The 23,545-nt window shown below is 44.6% G+C and overlaps 1 protein-coding gene across 4 annotated transcripts in view; it reads left to right on the top strand.

Annotated features, from left to right (window-relative positions):
- The window catches only part of TUBGCP3 (tubulin gamma complex component 3), a 112,025-nt gene that overhangs the window by 26,907 nt on the left and 61,573 nt on the right, over positions 1–23,545 (top strand). For all 4 annotated transcript variants that reach the window (XM_078347480.1, XM_078347478.1, XM_035294484.3 and 1 more), the window contains exons 2-8: positions 7,563–7,670; positions 10,562–10,629; positions 15,592–15,669; positions 16,869–17,086; positions 19,027–19,199; positions 21,449–21,567; positions 22,296–22,421. In XM_078347480.1, coding sequence (XP_078203606.1) covers positions 7,563–7,670; positions 10,562–10,629; positions 15,592–15,669; positions 16,869–17,086; positions 19,027–19,199; positions 21,449–21,567; positions 22,296–22,421 — 890 coding nt within the window. The remainder of the gene's footprint in view (positions 1–7,562; positions 7,671–10,561; positions 10,630–15,591; positions 15,670–16,868; positions 17,087–19,026; positions 19,200–21,448; positions 21,568–22,295; positions 22,422–23,545) is intronic.

Genomic DNA, 23,545 nt, shown 5'->3' with positions numbered 1-23,545 from the left:
TCTTTGGAAGAAAGTCACTATGCGTAGTGCACACTTAAGATTTGGAGTTACATTTTAGTCACCTCCTTGAGAGGGAAGTATCTACGTAAATTACTTAGCCCTTATTATCTTTTACATTTCTACAAGATCAGTGCCAGTATCCCCTCCTGATTTTGTGTCTTGTCTTGTTTTTCTTGCTCAATCTGGTACACGTTTATCAATTGTGTTGTGTTTTTTTTTCTTTTTTTAAGAATCTAGAGTTTGGTTTAATTGATCCTCCCCCCTCCAACTATTTTTGTTTTAAATTTCATAGATTGCTGCTCTTTTCTTTTTCTTTCTTTCTTTCTTTTTTTTTTTTTAACTTTTCCTAATGTGTACTTTGAGTTTTGTTTTTTATTTTTTCTAGATTTTTATCATATAAATTGAGAGTATTGATTGGAGTTATAAGAAAGCATTTTATGCTATAAATTTTCCTCTAAGGACTGTTTTAGCCACACCTCACATATTTTGATATATTGTGTTTTTATTTTCATTCAATTCATTTTCTAATTTTCCTTGACAGTTTTTATTGCCCATGTATTTTTTTCAGCTTCGTTGAGGTATAATTGATAAATACAGAATGTAGATATTCAAGGTATGTAATATGATACTTTGCTGTATGTATGCATTGTGAAATGAGTTAATCATTGTGTTCATCAGCTCACCTTGGTACCTGTTTTTTTTGTGTGTATGGTGAGAAAACCTATGATTGACTCTCAGCAGATTTCAAGTACACAATGCGTTGACATTAACTACTGTCCCCATGCTGTATTTGTGAATGTCTGTTTTTCCTTTCAGTTCTGTTAGAGTTTCCTTCATGTGTCTTACACCTCTGCTGTTTAGAGCGTGCACATTTAGAATTATTATGTCGTGTTGGTGAATTTCCCTTTTCTCATTTGGTGAGCACTTCTTTATCCTTGTTGATTTTTCTGAGTATAAAGCTTTCTTTGTCTGATAGAAGTGTAGCCAGTTCACCTTCATTTTGAATAGTGTTTTCATGGAGTGTCTTTTTCATCCTTTAACTTTTAAGGGTGTCTTCCATCATGACTGAGGTGGGCTCCTTCTGGACAGCACACAGCTTTCAGGGGTGCCTTTTTCAGCGTCCTCTTCTGTGCTGCTGCCCTCACTCTCTACTTCCTAAGACACTTCCTCATGTTCTGGCTAAAATCTGAACCTTCAGCCTGCCAGCCTTGTGGTGGAGTCTTGGAGCCATTATTGGTTCTTGCCAAGGGTGCGAGGGGGCAGCCCACTGTGGGGGTGCCCCTGAGTGAAGGTAGAAGGGGCTGGTAGCCTGGTGCAGGGCTGGGAGAGCTGTGGGGGTGCCCGTGAGTGAAGGTGGAAGGGGCTGGTAGCCTGGCACAGGGCTGGGAGAGCTGTGGGGGTGCCCCTGAATGAAGGTAGAAGGGGCTGGTAGCCTGGCGCAGGTCTGGGAGAGCTGTGGGGGTGCCCCTGAATGAAGGTAGAAGGGGCTGGCAGCCTGGCGCAGGTCTGGGAGAGCTGTGGGGGTGCCCCTGAATGAAGGTAGAAGGGGCTGGTAGCCTGGCGCAGGTCTGGGAGAGCTGTGGGGGTGCCCCTGAGTGAAGGTGGAAGGGGCTGGTAGCCTGGCACAGGGCTGGGAGAGCTGTGGGGGTGCCCCTGAATGAAGGTAGAAGGGGCTGGTAGCCTGGCGCAGGGCTGGGAGAGCTGGGGGGGTGCCCCTGAGTGAAGGTGAAAGGGGCTGGTAGCCTGGCACAGGGCTGGGAGAGCTGTGGGGGTGCCCCTGAGTGAAGGTGGAAGGGGCTGGTAGCCTGGCACAGGGCTGGGAGAGCTATGGGGGTACCCCTGAGTGAAGGTGGAAGGGGCTGGTAGCCTGGCACAGGGCTGGGAGAGCTGTGGGGGTACCCCTGAGTGAAGGTGGAAGGGACTGGTAGCCTGGCACAGGGCTGGGAGAGCTGTGGGGGTGCCCATGAGTGAAGGTGGAAGGGACTGGTAGCCTGGCACAGGGCTGGAAGAGCTGCGATGCTTCCTCCTTCCTTCCTCACCTGGGCCTTGGCTGGGGAGACTGGGCCTGGCTCAGAGGTTTTTCTGTCTTTGCCTGTTTGTGGTTTGGGTTTTGGGGTGTTATTCAGCCTCAGATGGTGCAGTCTGCAGCAAACACCGAAACAAAATATCAAGAAGCAAAAATGGGGAAGTCGTTCCAGGTTTTCTTTTGATCATGAGCTTCATACCCCGTCTGCTCCTCTTACCCATTGTTCAGAGTCTCTTCAGAGGTGTTTGATGTATTTTTGCCAGAGTTTTGTGTTGTCTTCAGGGTGGAGTGTGCTTACTCTGTCTTGACTGAGATGACTTCTGTCCCTTGTTTCTTCTTTCAAGTTGATCCTGTTTGTTTTCTTTCCATCTTTCAGGGATTCTTTGTCATTCCTGTTTCACCAAGAATGTCCTTCTTAGATTCACTTTTCTGGTTTTGTTTATCTCTTCCTTAAATCCTTAAATTTCTGGGAATTTTAGATTCTCTGTGGATTGGGCAGGGGAAGCCACACTGTGAGCTCAGAGTGGTCACTTGAAGATTGTCTGTGGATTGGGCAGGGGAAGCCGCACTGAGCTTGGAGTGGTCACTTGAATTGCCAGGTGCCACTCATAGTCCCACTTCCTTTCTGGGACTGGAGAACAGTGTTGGCTTTTGCTGGCAGCTGCAGCTGGGCACTGCCCTGTTGGGCTGCTGCTCTGCATCGCAGGTTGAACTGGGCCCAGCACTCAGTGGGGGGCATCTGGAGGTATCTGCTGGTAGCTCGACTTCTGGAGTCATAGAAGTTGGGCAGACAGGCAGGCTATCGTGTCCCATACCAACCCTAATCCACTTATTGAGGTGATTGCTTTACTCGGAAGGTGGAGGCTTTCTGAAATATTTCTTCCTGATCCTTGAAATGCTTTTGCTGCTGAGCTTGTAATGGGCAGCCATTCTTTTCCCAGGTCTCTTGTACTGAGGGGTGGGAGTTCCTCAGACTGGGAGTTTGCCTCAGCAGAGGTGAGAGCCTGGGTTTTTATTCTGGGGTGAGCCAGTTGCTGTGACCCATGTCACTTCCCAGGCCCTCCTCTCCCATCCTTTCTGAGGCGCTGTCTTGTATGACTTCTTTGGACATTTCCTCCACTCCAGGTTTCTCCCTTCCCACTTCTGCCCGGCCTGATCTGGTGATTTCCTTGTCTTGGCTGTCTTAATTTCCATCTTTTTACCTTTTTGTTTTAGTGCTTGAGAGGCTTCTTCAACTTTAAATACAGGCTTTCTACTTATTTTAAAAAACACCTGCCTTCATACTTTTAATATTCAAGAGCTTGTCTTCTCTGAATTTATGGCATTCTGTTTCATTTCACGGATGTGTTGTGTCTAATCTTGTAGGTCAGTTTCATTTCACAGAAGTGCTGTGTCTAATCTTGTAGGTCAGTTTCATTTCACGGAAGTGTGTCTAATCTTGTAGGCCATCATAGCTTCTTTGTTTTTGCACATCTTCCCCCCCATTTTCTTATTTCCTACGTTGCTACTTTTCCTTAGTTTCCTTTTTTCCTTCTTGTTTTTGTCTCTCTTTTGTGTTAGATGATGCCCTCGAGTGTCTGGTGATACCTGTTCTTTTCATCTTCAAGAGTGAAGTTGGTTGGAAGGTCTTGGATAGGGCAGTGTTTGTGAGTGCTGAGCTTCCTTGTGGAGAACAGGCATGCGTCGTTTTGTTGTCCTTTACAGATACTGCGTTATTTCACAAATAACATGCATTGGGCAGGTCTTTAGGCACCGTTTTTCCAACAGCATGTGCTCACTTTGTATCTCTTGTCATATTAGCAAATACTCAGAGTATTTCAGACTTTTTCATGATTATTATATCTGTTGCAGTGATGTGTCACTTGTGATCTTTGATGTTACTATTGTAATTGTTTTGGGGTGCCATGAAGTGCACAGTCTTAATAAAAAAATGTTGTGTATGTTCTGGTTACTCTGCCAACCAACCGTTCCCTGTCTCCCCCCTTCTCCTCAGGCCTCCCTATTTCCTGAGTCACAACAATATTGAAATTAGGCCAGTTAATAACCTTACAGTGACCTCTTACTGTTTAAGTGAAATTAGTGTTCAACAGAAAACTAGATGCCACATGTTCTCACTCATAAGTGGGAGTTGAACAGTGAGAACATGTGGACACAGCACATAGCAGGGCCTGTTGGGGGTGGGAGGGGAGGGGAGGCAACTTAGAAGGCGGGTCAATAGGTGCAGTGCACCAGCGCGGCACACGTATACCTGTGTGACAAACCTGCACCTTCTGCACATGTATCCTGTTTTTTGTTTTTTTGAGAAGAAATAATATAAAGAAATCAGTGTTCAAATGAAAGGAAGAGTCACATGTCTCTCACTTTAAATCCAAAGGTAGAAATGGTTAAGCTTAGTGAGGAAGGCATGCCAAAAGCTGAGATAGGTGAGAAGCTAGGCCTCTTATGCCAGTTAGTCAAGTTGTGATTGGATAGAAAAGTTCTTGAAGGAAATTACAAGTGCTATTCCAGTGAACACAGGAGTCATAAATTGAAACAGCCTTATTGCTAATAGGGAGAAAGTTGGAGTGGTCTAGATAGAAGATCAAACCAGCCACAGCATTCCTTTAAGTCAAAACCTAATCTGGAGCAAGACCCTAACTCTGTGAAGGCCGAGAAAGGTGAGGAAGCTGCCGAAGAAAAGTCAGAAGCCAGCAGTGGTTTTTAGTTCATGAGGCTGAAGGAAAGAAGCTCTCTCCGTAACATAAAAGTGCAAGGTGAAGCAGCGCGTATTCAGATCCAGCTGAGGTCATTGAGGAAGGTGGCTACACTAACACTTTCAGTGTAGGCGAAGCACCCTTCTGTTGGAAGAAGATGACATCTAGGACTTTCATTGCTAGAGAGAAGTTAGAGCTGACTCCCGTGTCTGGGCTAATGCAGCTGGTGACTGAAGTTGTGAAAGTCAGTGCCCTTGACCGTTCCAAAAATCCTGGGCCCTTAATGCTGCATCCGCTCCTCCTGTGCTCTGTAAATGGAACAGCGAAGTCTGATGACCACATCTTTTTTTATAGCACGGTGTACTGAATATTTTAAGCCTACTGTTAGGGTTTACTGCTCAGAAAAAGATTCCTTTCTGAGGAAATATTATTGCTCGTTGAGAATGCATCTGGAGTTGTTTTCATGCCTGCTAACATGCGTCTATTCTGCAGTCCATGGACCAAAGAGTAATTTCAGTTTTCAAATCATACCATGTAAAAAACACACTTTATAAGGCTATGGTCACCATAGATCGTGGTTCCTCTGATGGATCTGGGCAAAGTAAATGGAAAACCTGGGAAGGATTCATCATTCTAGATGCCATTAAGATCATTTGTGATTCATGGGAGGAGGTCGGACTGTCAGCATTAACGGAAGTTTGGAAGAAAGTGGTTTCAACCATAATGGGTGCCTTTTTTTTTTCTTCTTGAGACGGAGTTTTGCTCTTGCTAGAGTGCAGCGGCTCCTCTCAGCACACTGCAACCTTCACTTTCTGGTTTCAAGTGATTCTCCTGCCTCAGCCTCCACCACCATGCCTGGCAAATTTTTTTTTTTTTTTTTTTTTTTAGTAGAGACAGGATTTCACCATGTTGGCCAGGCTGGTCTTGAACTCATGACCTTGTGATCCACCCACTTCAGCTTCCCAGAGTGCTGAGATTATAAGCATGAGCCACTGCAGCTAGCCTCCATCATGGGTGACTTTAAGGGTTCAAGCCTTCAGTGGAGGAAGGAACTGCAGATGTGGTGGGAATAGCAAGATAAGTAGAATTAGAAGAGGAACTTGAAGATGTGAGTGACTGAACTGCCACAGTCTCATGATAAAATGTGAATGGATGAGGAGCTGCTTCTTGTTGATGAGCAAAGAAAGTGGTTTCTTGAGATGGAATCTACTCCTGCTGAAGTGCTGTGAACATTGTTGAAATGGCAACAAAGAATTTAGAATATTATATCAACTTCGGTGCTAAAACAGTGGCAGGGTTTGAGAGGACTGGCTTCCGTTTGGAGAGAAGTGTTGCTGTGGGTAAAATGCTATTAAACAGCATCACATGCTGTGGAGAAATCTCATGAAAGGAAGAGTCAATCGCTGTGGCAAAGTACATCATCTTGTTTTAAGAAATTGCCGCAGCCATCCAGCCTTCAGCACCCACCGCCCTGGTCAGTCAGCAGCCGCCAACATCAGGGCAAGACCCTCCACCAGAAAAGATTGTGACTTTTGAAGGCTCAGATGATTGTTAACGGGTTTTTTTTTTTTTTAAGCAATTAAGTATTTTTACATTAAAATGTGTATATTTTTTTCTTTTTTGGACAGAATGCTGTTGCACACCTAATAGACGACAGTATGTTAAACCTAACTTTTATATGCACTGGGGAACCAAGAAGTTCCAATGACTCTATTTTTGCAGTATTTTCTTTAATATTGGAACCAGATCTGCAGTATCTCTGTGGTCTGCCTGAATTGGACACAGACCCGTCTACTTGTTGGGGATCCCCATCCATCACTGTCTCTCTTTTCTCTTGGGCTGATCAGTCTTCCCACAGACAAATTGTGCATCCCGGAGTTCCAGGAAGGACTGGGGTTCCCCGAGTTGCCTGTTACCTTTACTTAGTGACCAGGGCCACCCTCTGTCCCTCCAGAGCCGGCTTGCTGGGCAGGTCTCTGTGGTTGTCTGGCAGTGTGGGATTGGATGGAGGACCCAGGAGTCTGTTTCCATCCCGACTTCCAACCAGGTCTCCCCCTTCAGCCCTGCTTGCATTTACATCCTGAGAGCAATCAGTCTCTTCCTGTCCTGAGCCTCCCTGGGCTCTGCAGTGGGAACTGTATTTCTTCTTGACGTTTGTTTCTCCCACTCTCCTCTCCTCATTCTGAACCTGACAGACACTTAGTGTTCAGGTTTCACTGTCCTCTTGAATCAGTTACCACACATCCATCTGCAGCGCAGCTTCTCACATCGTTTGCCTTCTCTCTGATTCCTTTCTGCCCTGTTTTCTTTGTCCTTGTTGGTTTATGCTTTTAATTTTAAAAACTCCTTTATTGTCAACTTGATGGCATTTTTGAATGTAGGGAGTCCCGTGTTTTTAAGCTGTCATCTTCCTCTAGAGGTGCACAGGCAAACTAACTGTCTGTTTTGACTGTTGAGTGACCCACCTATGGCTCTTGTGTTTGTTGACCTGGGAGCTTCTCAGAGGCTCTCTTGACCAGGCCTCCTCCTCATGTTCATGTGTTGGGATGTGACCCTTTCTTTTCCTTTTTTTTTTTTGTGGTTATTGAGCCAGTCTGGTTTTTTATCACCTAGGATTTTTCAGACTCTCTGGTGCGTCGCTGTTCTCATTCTTATTTTATTGAACTCTAATTTCATTCACTCATTCTGTGTTGATTTCTAAATAGCTTTTCTGTCCTCTCAGTTAAGACCTCGGGGAGGTGGAAGGGAGATGTATCTAGTTCACTGCCTTGAACTCGAAGCTTCAGGCGAGCAGAACGTAACCTGGTTGATAACAATCCATGTCCTTTTGTTTTGACTTGCAGCTGATGTAGCCCAGCAGTTCCAGTATGCCGTGCGGGTGATTGGCAGCAACTTTGCCCCAACTGTTGAAAGAGATGAATTTCTAGTAGCTGAAAAAATCAAGAAAGAGCGTACGTATTTTTCTTAAATGTCATGTGTTGGATTCTTAAACTTGTCAGAGCTTCAGCAGATGTATGTATGCATGTGTGTATGTGTGTATGTGGTTCCCAAGCACGATTTAATATAGGTACAAAATAATGACGGGTCGGTTCTGTTGTAGAGGCAGAACTATTAGAATATAGTACTTTAGAATTTTTAATTCCAGATGGTGCATAAAGCTTTCGCAAATCCTGGCAGCTTAGAGAAGAAAGCTTTCTGTTTGTCAGCTCTTGGTTGGTTAGTTGATTATCTGATCATCCTTGGCAGGGCTCTGCTGCCCCGCTTCACCTCTGGAGAGTCTGAGGGGGAAGCTTGGCTCTGAGCAATGAGCAGCCACACATGGGAAGTCCCGTTTGAAAGGTGCTTTTTCCAGGTGGCCAACTCTCCATCCTTACATTTCTCTGGGCTGTATGGGTTTGGCACCACTGTAGCCAAACCCAGTGGTGCTTTTCAGTTGGACTAGAAAAGCGGCCTGCGTGAAGGTGAGTGCATTTCCCTGCTGGGGCCTCACTGTCAAACTGCCCAAGTGGAGTACATGTTTGCCTTGGGTCTCAGTAATACACCTTCTGGAAGTCTACATGGCACAGTTTCCCAACCCTGGCTGTTGTATTATGTACTGTGTGGCCGTGGTCTGTGGAGGTCCTATTTTAAAGCTTTCTGGCCGCACTGGAGGCGAGTCAGCTGTGGATCGAGTTGAGGCTGTGACCCAGGAGTACTTCACCTAGACCCAGTGCCTGTGCTTCTCCAGGGCTGGATGAGCACTGGGGTCAAAAATGATCCATCTGCTGTTACAATGCAGAGTTTTGGTATTGCCGAGTGCACGTGTATTATTCAAGATGGGGAATAAAAATGGAGAATTTCAACTGTTGTTAACGTATTAAAATTTATTTTTCTTTCATGTCTATAAAACTGAACATAAGAACACTGTGCTCTCCTCTTGAACTGTAACCATTTTACACATTTTGGATGATTACTGAGGACTCCAGCAGTTAGGTACTATATAACAACAGACCTTTTCCTCTACAAAGTTCCATTGCACGAATGGTGAGACTCTTACACCTATGTGTCAGAATAGCTAAAAATAAAGTTTGTTTAAACTCATAGTTTGATAATTGACAGCTACATTGTTGCAGTGGATATTCAAGGGAGTCTGGGATTTTCCTTTTAAAGAAGAAAACTGTAACAGTTTAGAGTTTGTGTTTTCTGTGTGTTTTTTGAGATTAAGGCATGCTGTGTACTGACTGACTCAGGTGCCTTTCTCGGTAACCCCCAGTGAGCACCACCTACTTCAGCACCTGTAGTCAGTCCTCCTCTATGATGGGCACTGGTAACTTGTCATGTTTTACAAATGCTTAGACATTAGAATTTTGTTAGAGTTGTTGATAGATTAGTTGAGTTATGGTAGCTCTGCCTTCTGGAATAATACAGAAGAGTTAATATTCCATTTGATATAACCGACCTCAAATATAAAGGGCTAGTATGTTTTATATTGAAACAAATAGCAAAGGCGATCATGTGTGACAAAACAAACACCTGCCAGTTCCTTCCTTTTTCACTGGCAGGTGGGGTACATTGTAACTGGAGATTGTCATCATTTTGTGGGGAAGCATCACTTGTGTTCGTTTGTATTCTCGTTTCGTTGTGCCGTGACCATGGTGCCTGCAGGAATTAGTGCTAGTTTGTGTTTTTCAGACTTCAGTGTGTTGATCTCGTTCTATAGAAAGAGCATCACTTGCTTGATTTCCTGGTTGTATTTGGAGTCTATATGTTTGAAATACAGTGAACTATATTATATTTTAGGTGCATCCATTTTGTTTAATGCACTTTACCTGGTCTGTTTTAGGACAGCTTTCCTTTTCTGTGTAGGAAGAGCTGAATATACAGTTCTGATGAGATCCTGTCATCTCTGGGCTGTGCTTCACGCCAGCGCCCTTCTTTAGCTGAAGAGTATGGGGTCGGCTGTAAAGTCAGTCATTCTCTTCGCATAAATGAATCAGAACATTTAAGGCTAAATGTGATGGGCTGATGAGCATTTTATAAAGTCACACGACTACAATGGGATAAATACGAAGGTTCATTAGAGAGGATTGAAGTTATAAGTTAGCCTTTGAAAGCGGCGCCTTTTCTAGTGGGGGGTTACAGCGTCTTTGAGAGGCACCCATGCACAGATGGTGTTTGCAGTGTCATAAATGTGAGCAAAGTGGGTTCTCTTCCCCCAGGGAACCCAGTAAGACTCTACCTTCTCCTCCTTCATGGAATGGAACCACTGCAGCTGCTTTCAGATAATTTGTAAGCGTAGCTGGAACAGCCAAAGACATTTGTTAATAAAATGAATTGGATGAAAATTAATAAGCTATTTTGAATTTTATTTTGAAACAGTAATTGATTATGACATTTAATGCTAAAACAAGATGAAACATTGCTGTGTATCTTAACAAAAATGTTTAGGGTGTTCAGTTTCCAAGTGAAATAAATGACCGTGAATATTGTACTTGCTTACTGCCGTTGGATTCAGGATTCCAGATGTTTTCACTCTCCATCCCTACTTCCGGTGGCCACTGTTAACTAGTTACATTGATTGTTTGCCTTAGTTTATAACATTTGTAGATGGACTGTAAGTAATCCCATGATTTTTATTATTTTGCCTAATTTTCACATAAACTCTTTGATCCCATACTTTGCAGATGTCAGGGAGGTTACAGTGCTCAGATTCATAGAGCTCACAAGTTGCTCATCATCTAATTTGACAATGGCTTTCCACTCTGAATTACTTGCAAGTTATCTATTATTGTAGGTGAAATAGTGTCACAAAAATGAATTTTGGTGTTTGTAATGACCACGCTCCTTTTCTTTATGACTTCAGTTATTCGACAACGAAGAGAAGCAGATGCTGCATTATTTTCGGAGCTCCACAGAAAACTTCATTCACAGGTATGTGTGGAATTCTGAAAGTCACTGCACCGATTGTCGAGGAGATGACGTGGTATAGGCACCTTTGAATGCTTTTTGTGGCGTCTGTTAAATGTTTCTGTGATTGGTGATTGCTTTTAATTGTACAGTGTGTGTGTGTGTGTGTGTGTGTGTGTGTGAATTTTAGTATTAGAAGTAAGTTTTAGCTGGATTTAATGCTAAATTGCTTGTCAAGATGAATGAAGCTACACTGGGAAAGTCAACAGAATTTGTGAGTTTGTATTGTGGTCGCTAATTACACTGCCGGGAGGAAGCACACCGGTAGGCGCCTTGACTGACCTACATGTAATGGCTAAACCTTATGTGGTTGCTGTACTTGACTCATTGGGTCATACCTTGTACTGCCATAGCGAATAACTGAAAACATTGATTTTGAATGTCATCGGATAGTGATACTTGAAAATGAATGATTTTTCCAACTTTTTTTTTTTTTGAGATGCGGTTTCTGGTCTCGAACTCCGGGGCTCAAGCGACCCTAAGTAGCTGAGACTACAGGTGCATGCCACCAAGCCCCGCCTTGTGTTTTGAGAAAAGATTTTGGCAGCTTGTATACCAGTACATTAATGGAATCTTAGGGTGAGATTTCCGACCATAAAGGAGCTTAGTTCATCCAGCTTTCTCTCCTTTCGTGGAGAGGAAAGTGAATCTAGTTTTCGATTTCAGAATCTAGTGGTGGTTTAGTGCTTTGTGCAGCAAATACTGTCAGTGTCTCACAGTGGAAATGATGGAGTTAGGCCTGATGCTGCTAGTGATTCAGCTCTCATTGTGAGTCTTCCTCTGTTGTTACATTGTGCTCTTGAAACAAGCTTTTTTTTTTCTCATAGCGAAGATGGGGTTTTACCATGTTAGTCAGGCTGGTCTCAAACTCCTGACTTCAGGTGATCCACCCACCACAGCCTTCCAAAGTGCTGGGATTATAGGTGTGCGCCACTGCACATGGCCCTTGAAACAAGCATGGTTCACTCGATGGCCATGTCGATTCCTTAATTGTCTGACTGGGATTCAGTGTTTTTAGCATGCTTTTCCCCGTAATATTTGCAATATTATCTTTGTAATATTTGTAGAATAAGAAATAGGAACCTTTTTTGTCCATTCATTTCCAGGCAAATTAGTTTGAAGTCCTCTATCGTTTGCTTTTCTTAAATGTTTCTCCATTTGTAAGACCATTTTCTACACATTGAATGTTAAAAAGATTTGCTTGTTGGATACCACATTTCTCAAGATCCTTAGCCTTACCAAGATCTCCGAAGGGAGATTTCATCCAGTAGAAGCTGTTGTATTTGTTAATATTAGCCATTGCATGAAAACGTATTTAGACACTCTGTGACTTAAAATGGTTGTTTTCTAAAATTTTGTTTGGTGTTCTGAATGTTTATTCCTAAATTTCAATGTTTTAAATAGCAGCCTGCTTCCTAGGGCTTGCCCCCAAAACTGACTCTCTTGGCTTTTTCATTGTATGACTGAAAGGTGATGAAAAATACTAGGAAATAATAGTGTAAGAGCAATCATGAAACAAAGCAGAATAGTATATTCAGATGGGCAGCCATTCCATCATTTTGCGGAAAGTGGCTCCTCAGAAGTGTGAAGGTTGTTGATCCTGTTTTTTGTTTTTTTTTTTAAATCTTGTTTTAGTTAGGTCCCCATTTGTGGATGTGCTGTGCAGGCCACATGGAAGAAAGGTCAACGGTGCAGTTGACCTTTTGCTGTTGTTGTTTTAGACCTAGAGGAAGGAGTCGGGGAGTGGAAGGAGGGTCCAGGTCGACCTGGAGATGTGAGTAGAGCGCCGTGGCCTTCCCGAGTTGGGTCTGAGAGCGCCGCGGCGTTCCCAAGCTGAGCAGAAAGGCAGAGGCGGGAGGGTGGCTTATGAGGGAAGCAGAAGGGGAACATTGTACAGCTGGACTGCCCAGGCCGGGTTGGGGTGGTAGGTGGTGCCCTGTTGATGAGGGGTGTTCTGGCATGGCAGTGCCAGGAGAGCTGAGGGCAGCTCTTGGGCTGGGCACTAGACAGCTGCTGTGCAAAGATGCTGATTTCGTGTTCCTCTAGCTCTTACACCATGTCCTGATAAGACTTTCCTCACTTAAAATTCAGTTTGTGCAGTTTTAAAAGTTTTATACCTGAACTTGGGGTCCTATAGTTCAGAGTGTAATGTGGCGGGTCTAAAGTGGTTTAGCATGATTAAAAGCATCTATACTGCCAGAGTGGCAGGCACGATGTGGTTTCCTTTGCCAGATCTCTCCTCTACCTGCTCCTGCCCCTCTCTGTGCTCTGCAGGCCTAGTGGCTCCTGGCTGGTGGTGTTCCCTAGTGGCTTCTGGCTGGAGGTGTTCCCTAGTGGCTCCTGGCTGGTGGTGTTCCCTAGTGGCTCCTGGCTGGTGGTGTTCCCTAGTGACTCCTGGCTGGTGGTGTTCCCTAGTGGGTTCTGGCTGGTGACATTCCCTAGTGGCTCCTGGTTGGTAGTATTCCCTGGTGTGTTCTGGCTGGTGGTGTTCCCTAGTGGGTCCTGTCTGACAGTGTTGCTGGTGGTGTTCCCAGACTGCCTCACTGTCTCCTGTGGTTTCCATGTTTCCCTCCACATAGTATCAAATGCTCTTCAGCAGACTGAAGAGATCCTGGGTGTTTTATACTGTTGTTTTTTTTTTTAATAGTAAAAAATACATTTTCTCAAGACCCAAATGGGAAAAAAAAATAGTAAAAAATGATACTGCCTCCTCCTTTAAATGTGTTACTTGCTAAGTTTTTGGTATTTTGTTCATTTTTGAAATTTCTCCACCTTTCACCCTCAAATATATCTTTGCTGAAATAAAATCATATATTTTAACCCAGCACTTACTTGTAGAACATTTCCTGCCATCCTTCCCTACACCTTCTGGTCATTTTTACTCAGAGACTCCCCTGGAAACTCCCGCAGGGACTCATAGCTTGGCATCCTCTGGGCTGAAAGGAGTGTGGCCCCTTGTTCTACCCCCTGGGCGTCCATTCGCATCCACCCACACACAGCCTGCTCTTGCTTCTGTGTGCTCTCTTTTGGTGAATGACAGCCCCATTCATGTTGCTCCACACGAGAACCTGAGTGTCATCCCCAGGTATATCTCTCCTTTGTCCCTCTGGAGTCGGGCAGACCTGGCTGTAAACCCTGCATGTAGTTCAGTGATTTGGGTGAGTTACTGAGGTTTGCTGTCCTTCATTTTCTCATTTGTGGCATGAAGAGAATAAGCCCTGTCATGGTGTGGTTGTGATGATGACAGGATTTAATGTGTGGAACGAGCTAAAGATCGGCGGTAGCTTGGCTCCCTGGTCCTGGGCCTGAGCACCTGAGCCTCTCGGGCCCTTGATGCCGGCTTGCAGGGACTCGCCAGGGACACGTGACTGAGCACACACTCAGCTCACTGCACTGCAATCAGCTGCTCGCATCTCCCTCCAGATGACAGCGCTCTTCCTCTCAGGCTGTCCCCTCCAGCCAGTTCATCACCGGTGGTGCAGTGATGATGCCTCTCCCCAGGACATCCTTCAGAGGCTTCCTGCTGTTGTCTTCAGCGCCATATCCAAGTTTCTTGGTGCAGCGTTGAGGTCTCATTGCGTTGTCAGTTTCCCTCCTGACTTCTGGCCTTTGCCAGGTTGCCGTGTTCACTGTTCCTGTCTCTCCCTCTGCACGGCCCATCTTTCTAGGAGATGCGAGTCTCCCCTGGGCTGCTTTCGTGAGCTGTGAAGTGCCATTTGTCACAATGAATCTGCTCACTTATCTGTTGCCTGTGATGAGATACACTCCATCAGGGCTGGGTCTCTTTCTCATCCTTGTGGCCCTGGCTGGGAAATTAGTTGGGTTTCTGAAAAAGTCTATATCCATCAGTTTTTTAAGTTAGACAGTAATGTAAGTACCTGGGATGAACTTACTCTTAAACCTTCAGAGAATGTTTTATATAATGGAGAATTTACGTAACGTAAGTAATCATCCCGTAGTTTGTTTTGTCAATGAAGGTACTTATATATTGTAGCTTCTGTGTGCAAAAGGTAAGGCTGTATGAATAGAGGATAATGCCATGTAAGTTCGAGGTAGAACGACTGAGGTTTGGCTGCTGTTATGTTTGCGAATCAGACTGGTGTGGTACACATTTGGAAATGAATGAAATCTGTATATAACCCTTGGATAGAAATCTGTGGGTTAGTTATCTTGACAGCTAAGTGCTTCAGACCCACATCTCTGTTCTGAGATGGAGTCTCACTCCGTCACCCAGGCTGGCTTGCAGTGGTGCGTTCTGAGCTCACTGCAACCTCTGCTTCCTGTGTCCAAGCGATTCTCGTGTGTCAGCCTCGAGTAGCTGGGACTATAGGTGCATGATGCCACGCCTGGCTAATTTTGTATTTTTAGTAGCGATGGGGTTTCACCATGTTGGCCAGGCTGGTCTTGAACTCCTAACCTCAAGTGATCTGCCTGCTTTGGCCTCTCAAAGTGTTGGGATTACAAGCGTAAGCCATTGCTCCTGCCCACATCTCGACTTTAGGTACACACAATAATGAGACTAACTTGTGCTTGTGGCGTAAATGGGATGTTGATAAATGAAATAATAGTTCACATATTGTTATGATGGCTTTGTCTCATAATTATGGTTTTGGAGACAATTAAGGATTATTTCAGGGGAGACAATACTGCTATTCAGGAATAGGGTAGTTTGAAAAACTTTGCTTATTGGGGACTGTAGAGCTAGTTAATAGGGGAATGAAAGACCCAAGCATGTTGGTTGCGTACAGACATTTGCTTCCAACTTTGGTTGGGTGGCACTGTTGAAAATACTTATGAACAGTTAGATTTGATGTGACTGAATTTTAAAGTGTGTTTCTAGTTTGGAAATATAGTTCAGGAAAGAGGAAAATAAGACTGGAGAGTAGTATAAAATTGTTCTTTTAATATTAACTTTTTTCTAAACAGGGAGTTCTGAAAAATAAATGGTCAATACTCTACCTCTTGCTGAGCCTTAGTGAGGACCCACGCAGGCAGCCAAGCAAGGTAGGTGGCTTAGCCTTCGCAGCTTTGCGTCTGTCGGACGCCCTGGCCGACTTTGGTGGGAAACAGCTTCTGCAGCTGAGAACATAGTGGAGGGAAGCAGCAGGCTTGTCTGGTCACAGAAGGTCAAGAGATTTCTTTTCCTTTTTTTGTTTAAGGGCATTTTTAGTCAGTGTGCAGCTTCCTGAAGATGTGTTTCAGAATTCTGTTATTCAGACATGACAGTGGGTGATTAAATAGAGAATAAATTGTCAGTTTTCAAAATGTTTACGTTGTGAAGTTATTAACATCAGCGCTGGTAGGTAGTTCTTTGTGAACTAAAAGACCCTTTAGGAGTTTTTCTTGCTTTTAGTTATGAGCATTCTTTACTTATGTGCCAGTGAAGCCCTCTCATGCCCGGGCTCAGTGTCTGTCCCCTGCAGCATGTCAGAGCGAATTGAGTGCTCTGCATCTCAGAGTCCGCTCTAATAAAGTACTCACCGGCCAGAGATGGGAGCCAAAGGGGTTGAAGCCGTAGGTGAAAGCTCTGTTTGTTGCTGAAGGCTTCGTCTCATCATTGTATGTTAATATAAATGTAAATCACATAGATATGAATATATAGAGAGCAGTCATCATTTCGTAATGCCTAACTTTAGAAAATTATTTAAGTTTAGTTTGTTTGAATCAGAATGTTTAGTTATCAGACAGTGCAGTGGTTGTTGGAGTTCAGAAAATGTTCTAAAACTTTATCAATTCAGGCATATTTTAAAAGCGTAACATATGATTTACTAAGAAGTATGGAATCCGGGCCGGGCGCGGTGGCTCAAGCCTGTAATCCCAGCACTTTGGGAGGCCGAGGCGGGTGGATCACGAGGTCGAGATCGAGACCATCCTGGTCAACATGGTGAAACCCCGTCTCTACTAAAAATACAAAAAATGAGCTGGGCATGGTGGCACACGCCTGTAGTCCCAGCTACTCAGGAGGCTGAGGCGGGAGAATTGCCTGAACCCAGGAGGCGGAGGTTGCGGTGAGCCGAGATCGCACCATTGCACTCTAGCCTGGGTAACAAGAGAGAAACTCCGTCTGAAAAAACAAAAGAAGTATGGAATCCAAATCCAATTACAGAAAAAGAACGCAAATCTGAATGTAAATGACCTTATTAGGTCCGGGAAGACTGTTCTGTAATCTCCTGTCTCTGTTCTTAGTGTGTTTCTCTTTTCAGGTTTCTAGCTATGCTACGTTATTTGCTCAGGCCTTACCAAGAGATGCCCACTCGACCCCTTACTACTATGCCAGGCCTCAGACCCTCCCCCTGAGCTACCAGGATCGGAGTACCCAGTCAGCCCAGAGCTCCGGCAGCGTGGGCAGCAGCGGCATCAGCAGCATCGGCCTGTGTGCCCTCAGTGGCCCCACGCCTGCACCACAATCTCTCCTCCCGGGGTAAGGCCACGCCGACATGTACAGTCTCTACATGCTAGAAACAGAGATGCCTGCAGGCCGTTCACCGGGTATTGGTGTTCACCAACAGTATCAGTGGTGCCTCTTGTGCCAGGCAGTGTTCTGGGCACTGTGTCTGATGCACTCTGTCTCAGAGTGTTACTCCTCGTCAGAGCTGTGATACAACAAGAGTTCTTTCCACTTGGTAATCGACAGAGCTGGCTGTGAAGTTCTGGCCGCTCTTACCTGTCACTGAAGTGCCTGCCTATCATGAAGGAGCTGGAAGTGCCGTGTGCAAACCCTTCCTCTGGAGGTTCTCCGACTGTGTTCTCAGATTGATCTCTTAGGGACCAGTGGCCTCTTCACTGATGTATGTTTTTCTCCTCATTGAATTCTTTAGTAAATTGTTAAGTAAAATAATAAGGTCGAACTTTCCTCAAGTGCTGAGATCTTCAAGGATTGTGACCCTTTAGTTCGCATGAATTAAGATGATGAAATGCAGGAATACGAGGGCGTTATGTACGTGGTCAAAGCACCTTTTCAGGAAATTCAGGATTTACAGTTGAGAATCAAGCGGGTGCTATTGTAATTAATGCCTAGAACTTTGTTTTTCAATACATTCTTCCTATACGTAGATAAACAGGTGGCTCTGCTTTTTGCCATAGTTGCTTCCTGGAAATCACATTAAGGTGGATTATCATAGAGTAGATATTTTTCCAGAAAAACAGTGACCAAGGTTTCAGCATGGTGTTTTCCATGTGAGTGTAATAGAATTATAAGTCATTTTGTGAGTTATAAAATTATATTCCAGATACTTAGAAACAGAATGTGGGTTATCAGTGGGGTCTAGTGTTCTCAAAGAAAACGTAAAGCATTAAAAATAACACTCGACACATTTCATCTGAATTTAAGGTCCAGCTAAATAAATTAACTGGCGTTCTCATTTATACCTTAGAATTTGAAGTCATTATTGTTACCCTATTAAAAATCTGTGTAGAGAACTTTGAAATGAAGCAGTCTTTTAGAATCTTCCCCTGAGATTTAGAACTATGCCCAATGACATAATTTTAGTGAATGCTGACTTTTCTCCTGGTGAAAATGGAATAAAATAAGAGCTGTTTTAGTTCTTTCCTCTTCTCCTTACTTCATGAGTGGATAATGGATGAACACCCCCCACCCCAAGTATTGTACCAGTGCTAATTCCAAGCTCTGTCACCTGGAAACCGTGGTGCAGCTGAGATTCTCATTGCTGTGTTTTGCAGTCCCAGGAAGTGATATTTTTGTTACAGCTGTCAAAACTTATGCTCATAGAATAGAAATCAGCTATGAGGTTCTTATATTTTTCAAAAAAATAACTTTGATGTAGTCTCAACATTGCTGAAAAGCCATGTTGACCTTGAATATGCATTTGCCTTGGATTTTATATGTGTGCAAATGTTAGAAGTTAGTTGAAAATGGCAGTGCTTCTTTTCATAGTGAGCACCCTGAAGGCTGGAGACAGGTGAGGACAGGCCCCTGGGGCAGTGTTCCAGGTGACTCGGTTCCTCTACTCAGTATGTGGGGGGTGAATCAGAGTTGCTGATTTTGAAGTTAAAATAAGTAGAGAATTTCAAAATGATTATAGGTGGGTAAGGTATGTTAAGTGTTTATAAAGAAAAGCCAAATAGATTTTGATATTAATGGTAAGAAATGCATATATAAGGTAGCAGCAGTAAGATGATTTTTCCACCGCCGTGTTGGGTCTAAACGCTGGGCCAAGTGTCCCAAGTTCACGGGACTTGGGGCTGACTGATTGTTATTAATATATTCCATTAGGGTAAAATCATGGTATCAGCTATCTCAGATTTATAAATTTGTGTAATTCATGATAGTAATGCAAGAGAAATTTCTAGGGACACTTTTGTGTCTTCAGTGAAGATAATACATGTTTCTTCCTTTTTTAGACAGTCTCATCAAGCTCCAGGAGCAGGAGATTGCCTTCGACAGCAGCTGGGGTCACGACTGGCGTGGACTTTAACTGCAAATCAGCCTTCTTCACAAGCCACTACCTCAAAAGGCATCCCAAATGCTCTGTCTCGCAACATGACAAGGTCCAGGAGAGAAGGGGATACGGGTGGTGAGTGAGGACTATGTTAATACAGCTCTTCTGTGAACATTTGGAATTCGGCCTTTCCTTATTTTAATATACGGCCCAGGATCCCCACCTCAAACCTTTCAGTGGTTTCTTTTTTGTTCTTACAGTGAAGTCCAGAGTCCCTGGTGGTCTGCAGCACCCTGGGGAGTTTGGCTTTTCACCCCAGGATACCTGGGCTGCTTCCTCCCGGCATAGTCTGCATCGTGGCTGGTGTCCCTGTGGTCTCCTCCCTCCACATCTCTCTTCTTTGCTGTTTCTCATCACACTCTCCCTGTCAGTTTTCATCCTGTCTGTCTCCCTGGGAAAGTCTTAAAGGCCGGGTTAGAGCCCCTAGTAAAAATCACCTTCTTCTACCAAAGTCTTAAGTCCACGGTGGGGCTATGTCTGTTTCATTAACGGTGCCAGCGCTTAGCACAGTGTCTGGCACATCAGAGAGAGTCATTGAGGAGTTGCTTGGTGGTGAAATGAATACCTCAGGGTGTTAAAGCCCTGCTCGATTCCAAAAGGAAGTTTGAGTTTCTTTATTGAGAACATTGCAGTTAGCAGCATTTCAAACATGAGTGTCCTGTATTCTGGATATAGAGGATTGGGCTTCCCTGTTGGCTCATGATCTGCAGACTCTGAAATAGCTCTGGATGTTACTTGTAGAATGCAAAGGTGAGGAGCATCTGGGAGCTGGAGGACATCCTGGCACAGCCTTAGCCCCCCGCAGCAGTCTCCAGCCTCTGCCCACGCTGCCTGTCTCTGTGTATAGCTCTGGCGTCCAGTCTCTGTCTGTCCACAGCCATCGACTCATGTCATGTTTGACAGCTGTGTGTCCGTGGCACAGCATGCCAGCCTCAAGACTGAGACTCATCTAGACTGAGTCAGGTGCTGTTCTCTGTTTGCTGCTTTTTCGTTTGCTCGGGCTTCTGATCCCTAACCAATAGCTTCAAAACTGAGAGATAAAATGGACTTAAAAAATATACTTGAGGAAGAAACAGGAAGTGAAGTAAAGGAATAAAGAACAGTGGGATAAATAGGTTTAGAACATACAGCAATGAGGTGACTTTAAATTCAGACATATTAGTAATTACATGTAACTTCGTGTGATTAAATTACATCGAGCAATTCTTCAGTGACCCTCTTTGAGGCGCCGGGCACCGTCTTTCAGTAATTGATCCTTCTGTGATTGACTTGTGATTTTTTAAAAAAATCATTCAGACAGCTACACCTTGCTTACAAGAAATACCTTTTAAATGTAAGGACAAAAATAGGCTGAAAATAAATGGATGGAAAAAGCAATTTCGTAAAGAGTAATGGTAAGAAAGATGGGCGGCTGTGTTAAGTAGACATCAAGAGTAGCACCCAACTGTGGGGCAGGTGTTCATAATGAAAGAATCAGTTGTTTAGGGAGAAATAATCCTAACCCAAAGTCACCTACTGACAGACCCTCAGAACACACAGAGCACAACTGACAGAATTAGAAAGCAAAACAAAGTTAGAATTATAGTTGGGTATTTCAACTTCTCTTAGGAATGGGTGGAAGCAGAGGAAGTAGTCAATGTTGATGTGTAAGATCTGAGCAGTTCTGTTCAGCCACCTGACATGGTGGATATTTACAGAAGGTTCCATGCCTGGGAGATGCACTCTACATCCGGGTGGGGCAGGCTTAGGCGTGGGACAGGCGCTGGGCGGTTCAGAGTCCTGATCCCCAGACCGGATGCTGGAGGTTTCTTTTGCATCCCACACGTGTCTTGGATTTCTGGGCATTGCCTCCCGTTTTTTATTTTGGCTTAATACCTGAATTCTGGCTTAGCTTTTGTTCAAAGGAATTATTGAAACCATCAGTGTCTTTTCTGTACTATTAACCTCTTTTATGTGGTATTAGGGAGGAACCCCGGTTAGTCTACTTTGTAGTAAACCCAGTTTGCCAAACACCATCGTTCAATAATTGATCCTTTTGTGATTGATTTGTACTGCTACCTTGATTGTGTATTAGGTTCCCACACAGAGGCTTGTCTTTTTTTTAAAGAGATCTTTAGATAAGAAATGGCACGGTCTCCATCCCTTTCAGCAAGTCCTTGTTTCTGTCTAACCTCAAACTCTCTTTTTCATCTTGAGCTTATTTATTGAGTTAGTAAATTGCATCCTGGTGGCAGATATCTAATCTGAAGCTAATTGTACCATCATATCTATTGTGCCTTAAAACGTATTGCCTAGTAATTACTCTTTAAAATATGATTTTGCAGGTCCTATGGAAGTTACAGAAGCAGCTCTGGTAAGGGACATTCTGTACGTCTTCCAGGGCATAGATGGCAAAAACATCAAAATGAGCAACACTGACAGCTGCTACAAAGTAGAAGGAAAGGTATGGTAACCTCGAATCTCATTTAAAGTAGAAGGAAAGGTATGGTAACATAAAATCTAATTTAAAATATTCAGAATAAGTCATGAAGTTCAGATAGCGAGCTGTTGATTGGTAAGGTGGTACTGGGGTTTTACAGAATCGGGTGTGAGATAAAACTGCACTGTGGAATCTTGGTTTATATTTCTGTCCATCGTGGCTCATGCAGTTTTATTATGGGGACCCTTTGTGATTAATGCGTGCCTCCTTTCCTCGACTCTACTGATGGGGCCACCCCATAGATTTCTGCATCCTGGTGTGATGCCTGAGGCACCCAAGGACAGAGGTCCCTTGGCATCTTTGGCATTGATGCAGGATTCCAGGTCAGGGGTCTTCATCTGCTTTTGCTTTCTTTTTCCATAACCTGCCTTTACCATGCCCATTTCTTGTGGTGTGGGTCACACTGTGTCTTTTAGCTCTTTCACAGTGAGACTGAGGTCACAGACCGTCTGCCACACCACAGGTCAATGGCAGGGGGTGTGAAATGAGCTCACTGTGCCCTTCAAGGTGCTTTCCATCATGCTGGCACCTGATGTGCTTTCCTTCCCTTTAGGGATGGGATCTTGGTTTTAATTTTTATGTCTTGAAGCCTAAGGATTATAATATGAAAAGTATAAGTGCTTGTGAAAAATTCTAATTAAAACTCTAATACTGATTTTTAATGTTTAACACTTGGTACATTTACTTTTTAGGCAAATCTAAGTAGGTCTTTGAGAGACACAGCAGTCAGGCTCTCTGAGTTGGGTTGGCTGCATAATAAAATCAGAAGATACACAGACCAGAGGAGTCTGGACCGCTCGTTCGGACTTGTCGGGCAGGTGCGTTCCTGGTTTCTGGGATGCTGGGATGCCGTGCACTTTGGGAGACACGTACTCTATTCGAAATCTTACTGTGAAACAGCTCCTCCGAGGGCTCTTTCCAAGTAAAGCAGCTTTGAGGTCGACCATCAGGGTCCACTCAGGAAAGCAGAGCCCACAGTAGGTGCTGATGAGGACATTGACTAGAGAAGGCTGGCTCAGGAGCTGCTGGGGACTGTAAAGCACAGAGAATGGTGAGACGGAGCTGGCCATGGGGAGCTGGCATTGCCTGATTTCCAAACGCTCAGATGGGGCCTTGCCCAGCTGCTGCTGCCTCCTCTGGAAGGTGGGGGAGGGGCCCTGCTGAGATGGGGTCTGCCAACAGGGGACACTCCCAGCTCTGTGGTTTCCCAGGCAGCACGGTGAGGCAGGATTTGGGAACACTGCCGAAGCTGGAGATGGGGATCCCAGCTATGACTGTCTTGACAGCCGTGGGTGGGAATTGCTGATGTCATGGCACATGGTTGGGAGGGAGCTGCTGCTGCTCCTCCTGCTGGAGCCTGACAGGAAGCAGCTGACAGGAGCAGTGGCCTTCCCACTGTCCAGCCCTTCGTGGCTAAGCAGCATGTGGTTTTGTCCATAGGTTGATTATTGGGCAGTAATTATTGCCAATGAAATCTCCAAAAATTATTGAATCACAAAACAACTGTACTATGAGCCCAGCATAGCACAGGACTCATGACAGTGTGGCTGTGGGTGGGGGCATGGTGGGTGGGTAGGAGTGTGGCTGGTGGGCAAGAGTGTGGCTAGTACATAAGAATGTGGCTGGTGAGTAGGCATGTGGTGTGGCAGTGTTGCTGGTAGGTAGGAGTTTGACTGGTGGGTGGGAGCATGGTGGGTGGGTAGGAGTGTGGATGGTGGGTAAGAGTGTGGCAGGTGGGTAGGAGTGTGGCTGGAGGTAGGAGTGCTGCAGTATTGCTGGTGGGTAGGAACGTGGCTGGTGGATAAGAGTGGCTGGTGAGTAGGCATGTGGTGTGGCAGTGTGGCTGTGGGCAGGAGTATGGCTGGTGGGTAAGAATGGGCTGATGAGTAGGCATGTGGTGTGACAGTGTGGCTGGTGGGTGGGAGTGTGGCTGGTGGGTAGG

The sequence above is a fragment of the Callithrix jacchus genome, chromosome 1 (assembly GCF_049354715.1).
Source record: "Callithrix jacchus isolate 240 chromosome 1, calJac240_pri, whole genome shotgun sequence".
Taxonomy (NCBI): Eukaryota; Metazoa; Chordata; class Mammalia; order Primates; family Cebidae; genus Callithrix; species Callithrix jacchus.
The sequence above is the reverse complement of the archived record's forward strand: the minus strand, read 5'-3'. Positions and strand labels throughout refer to the sequence as shown.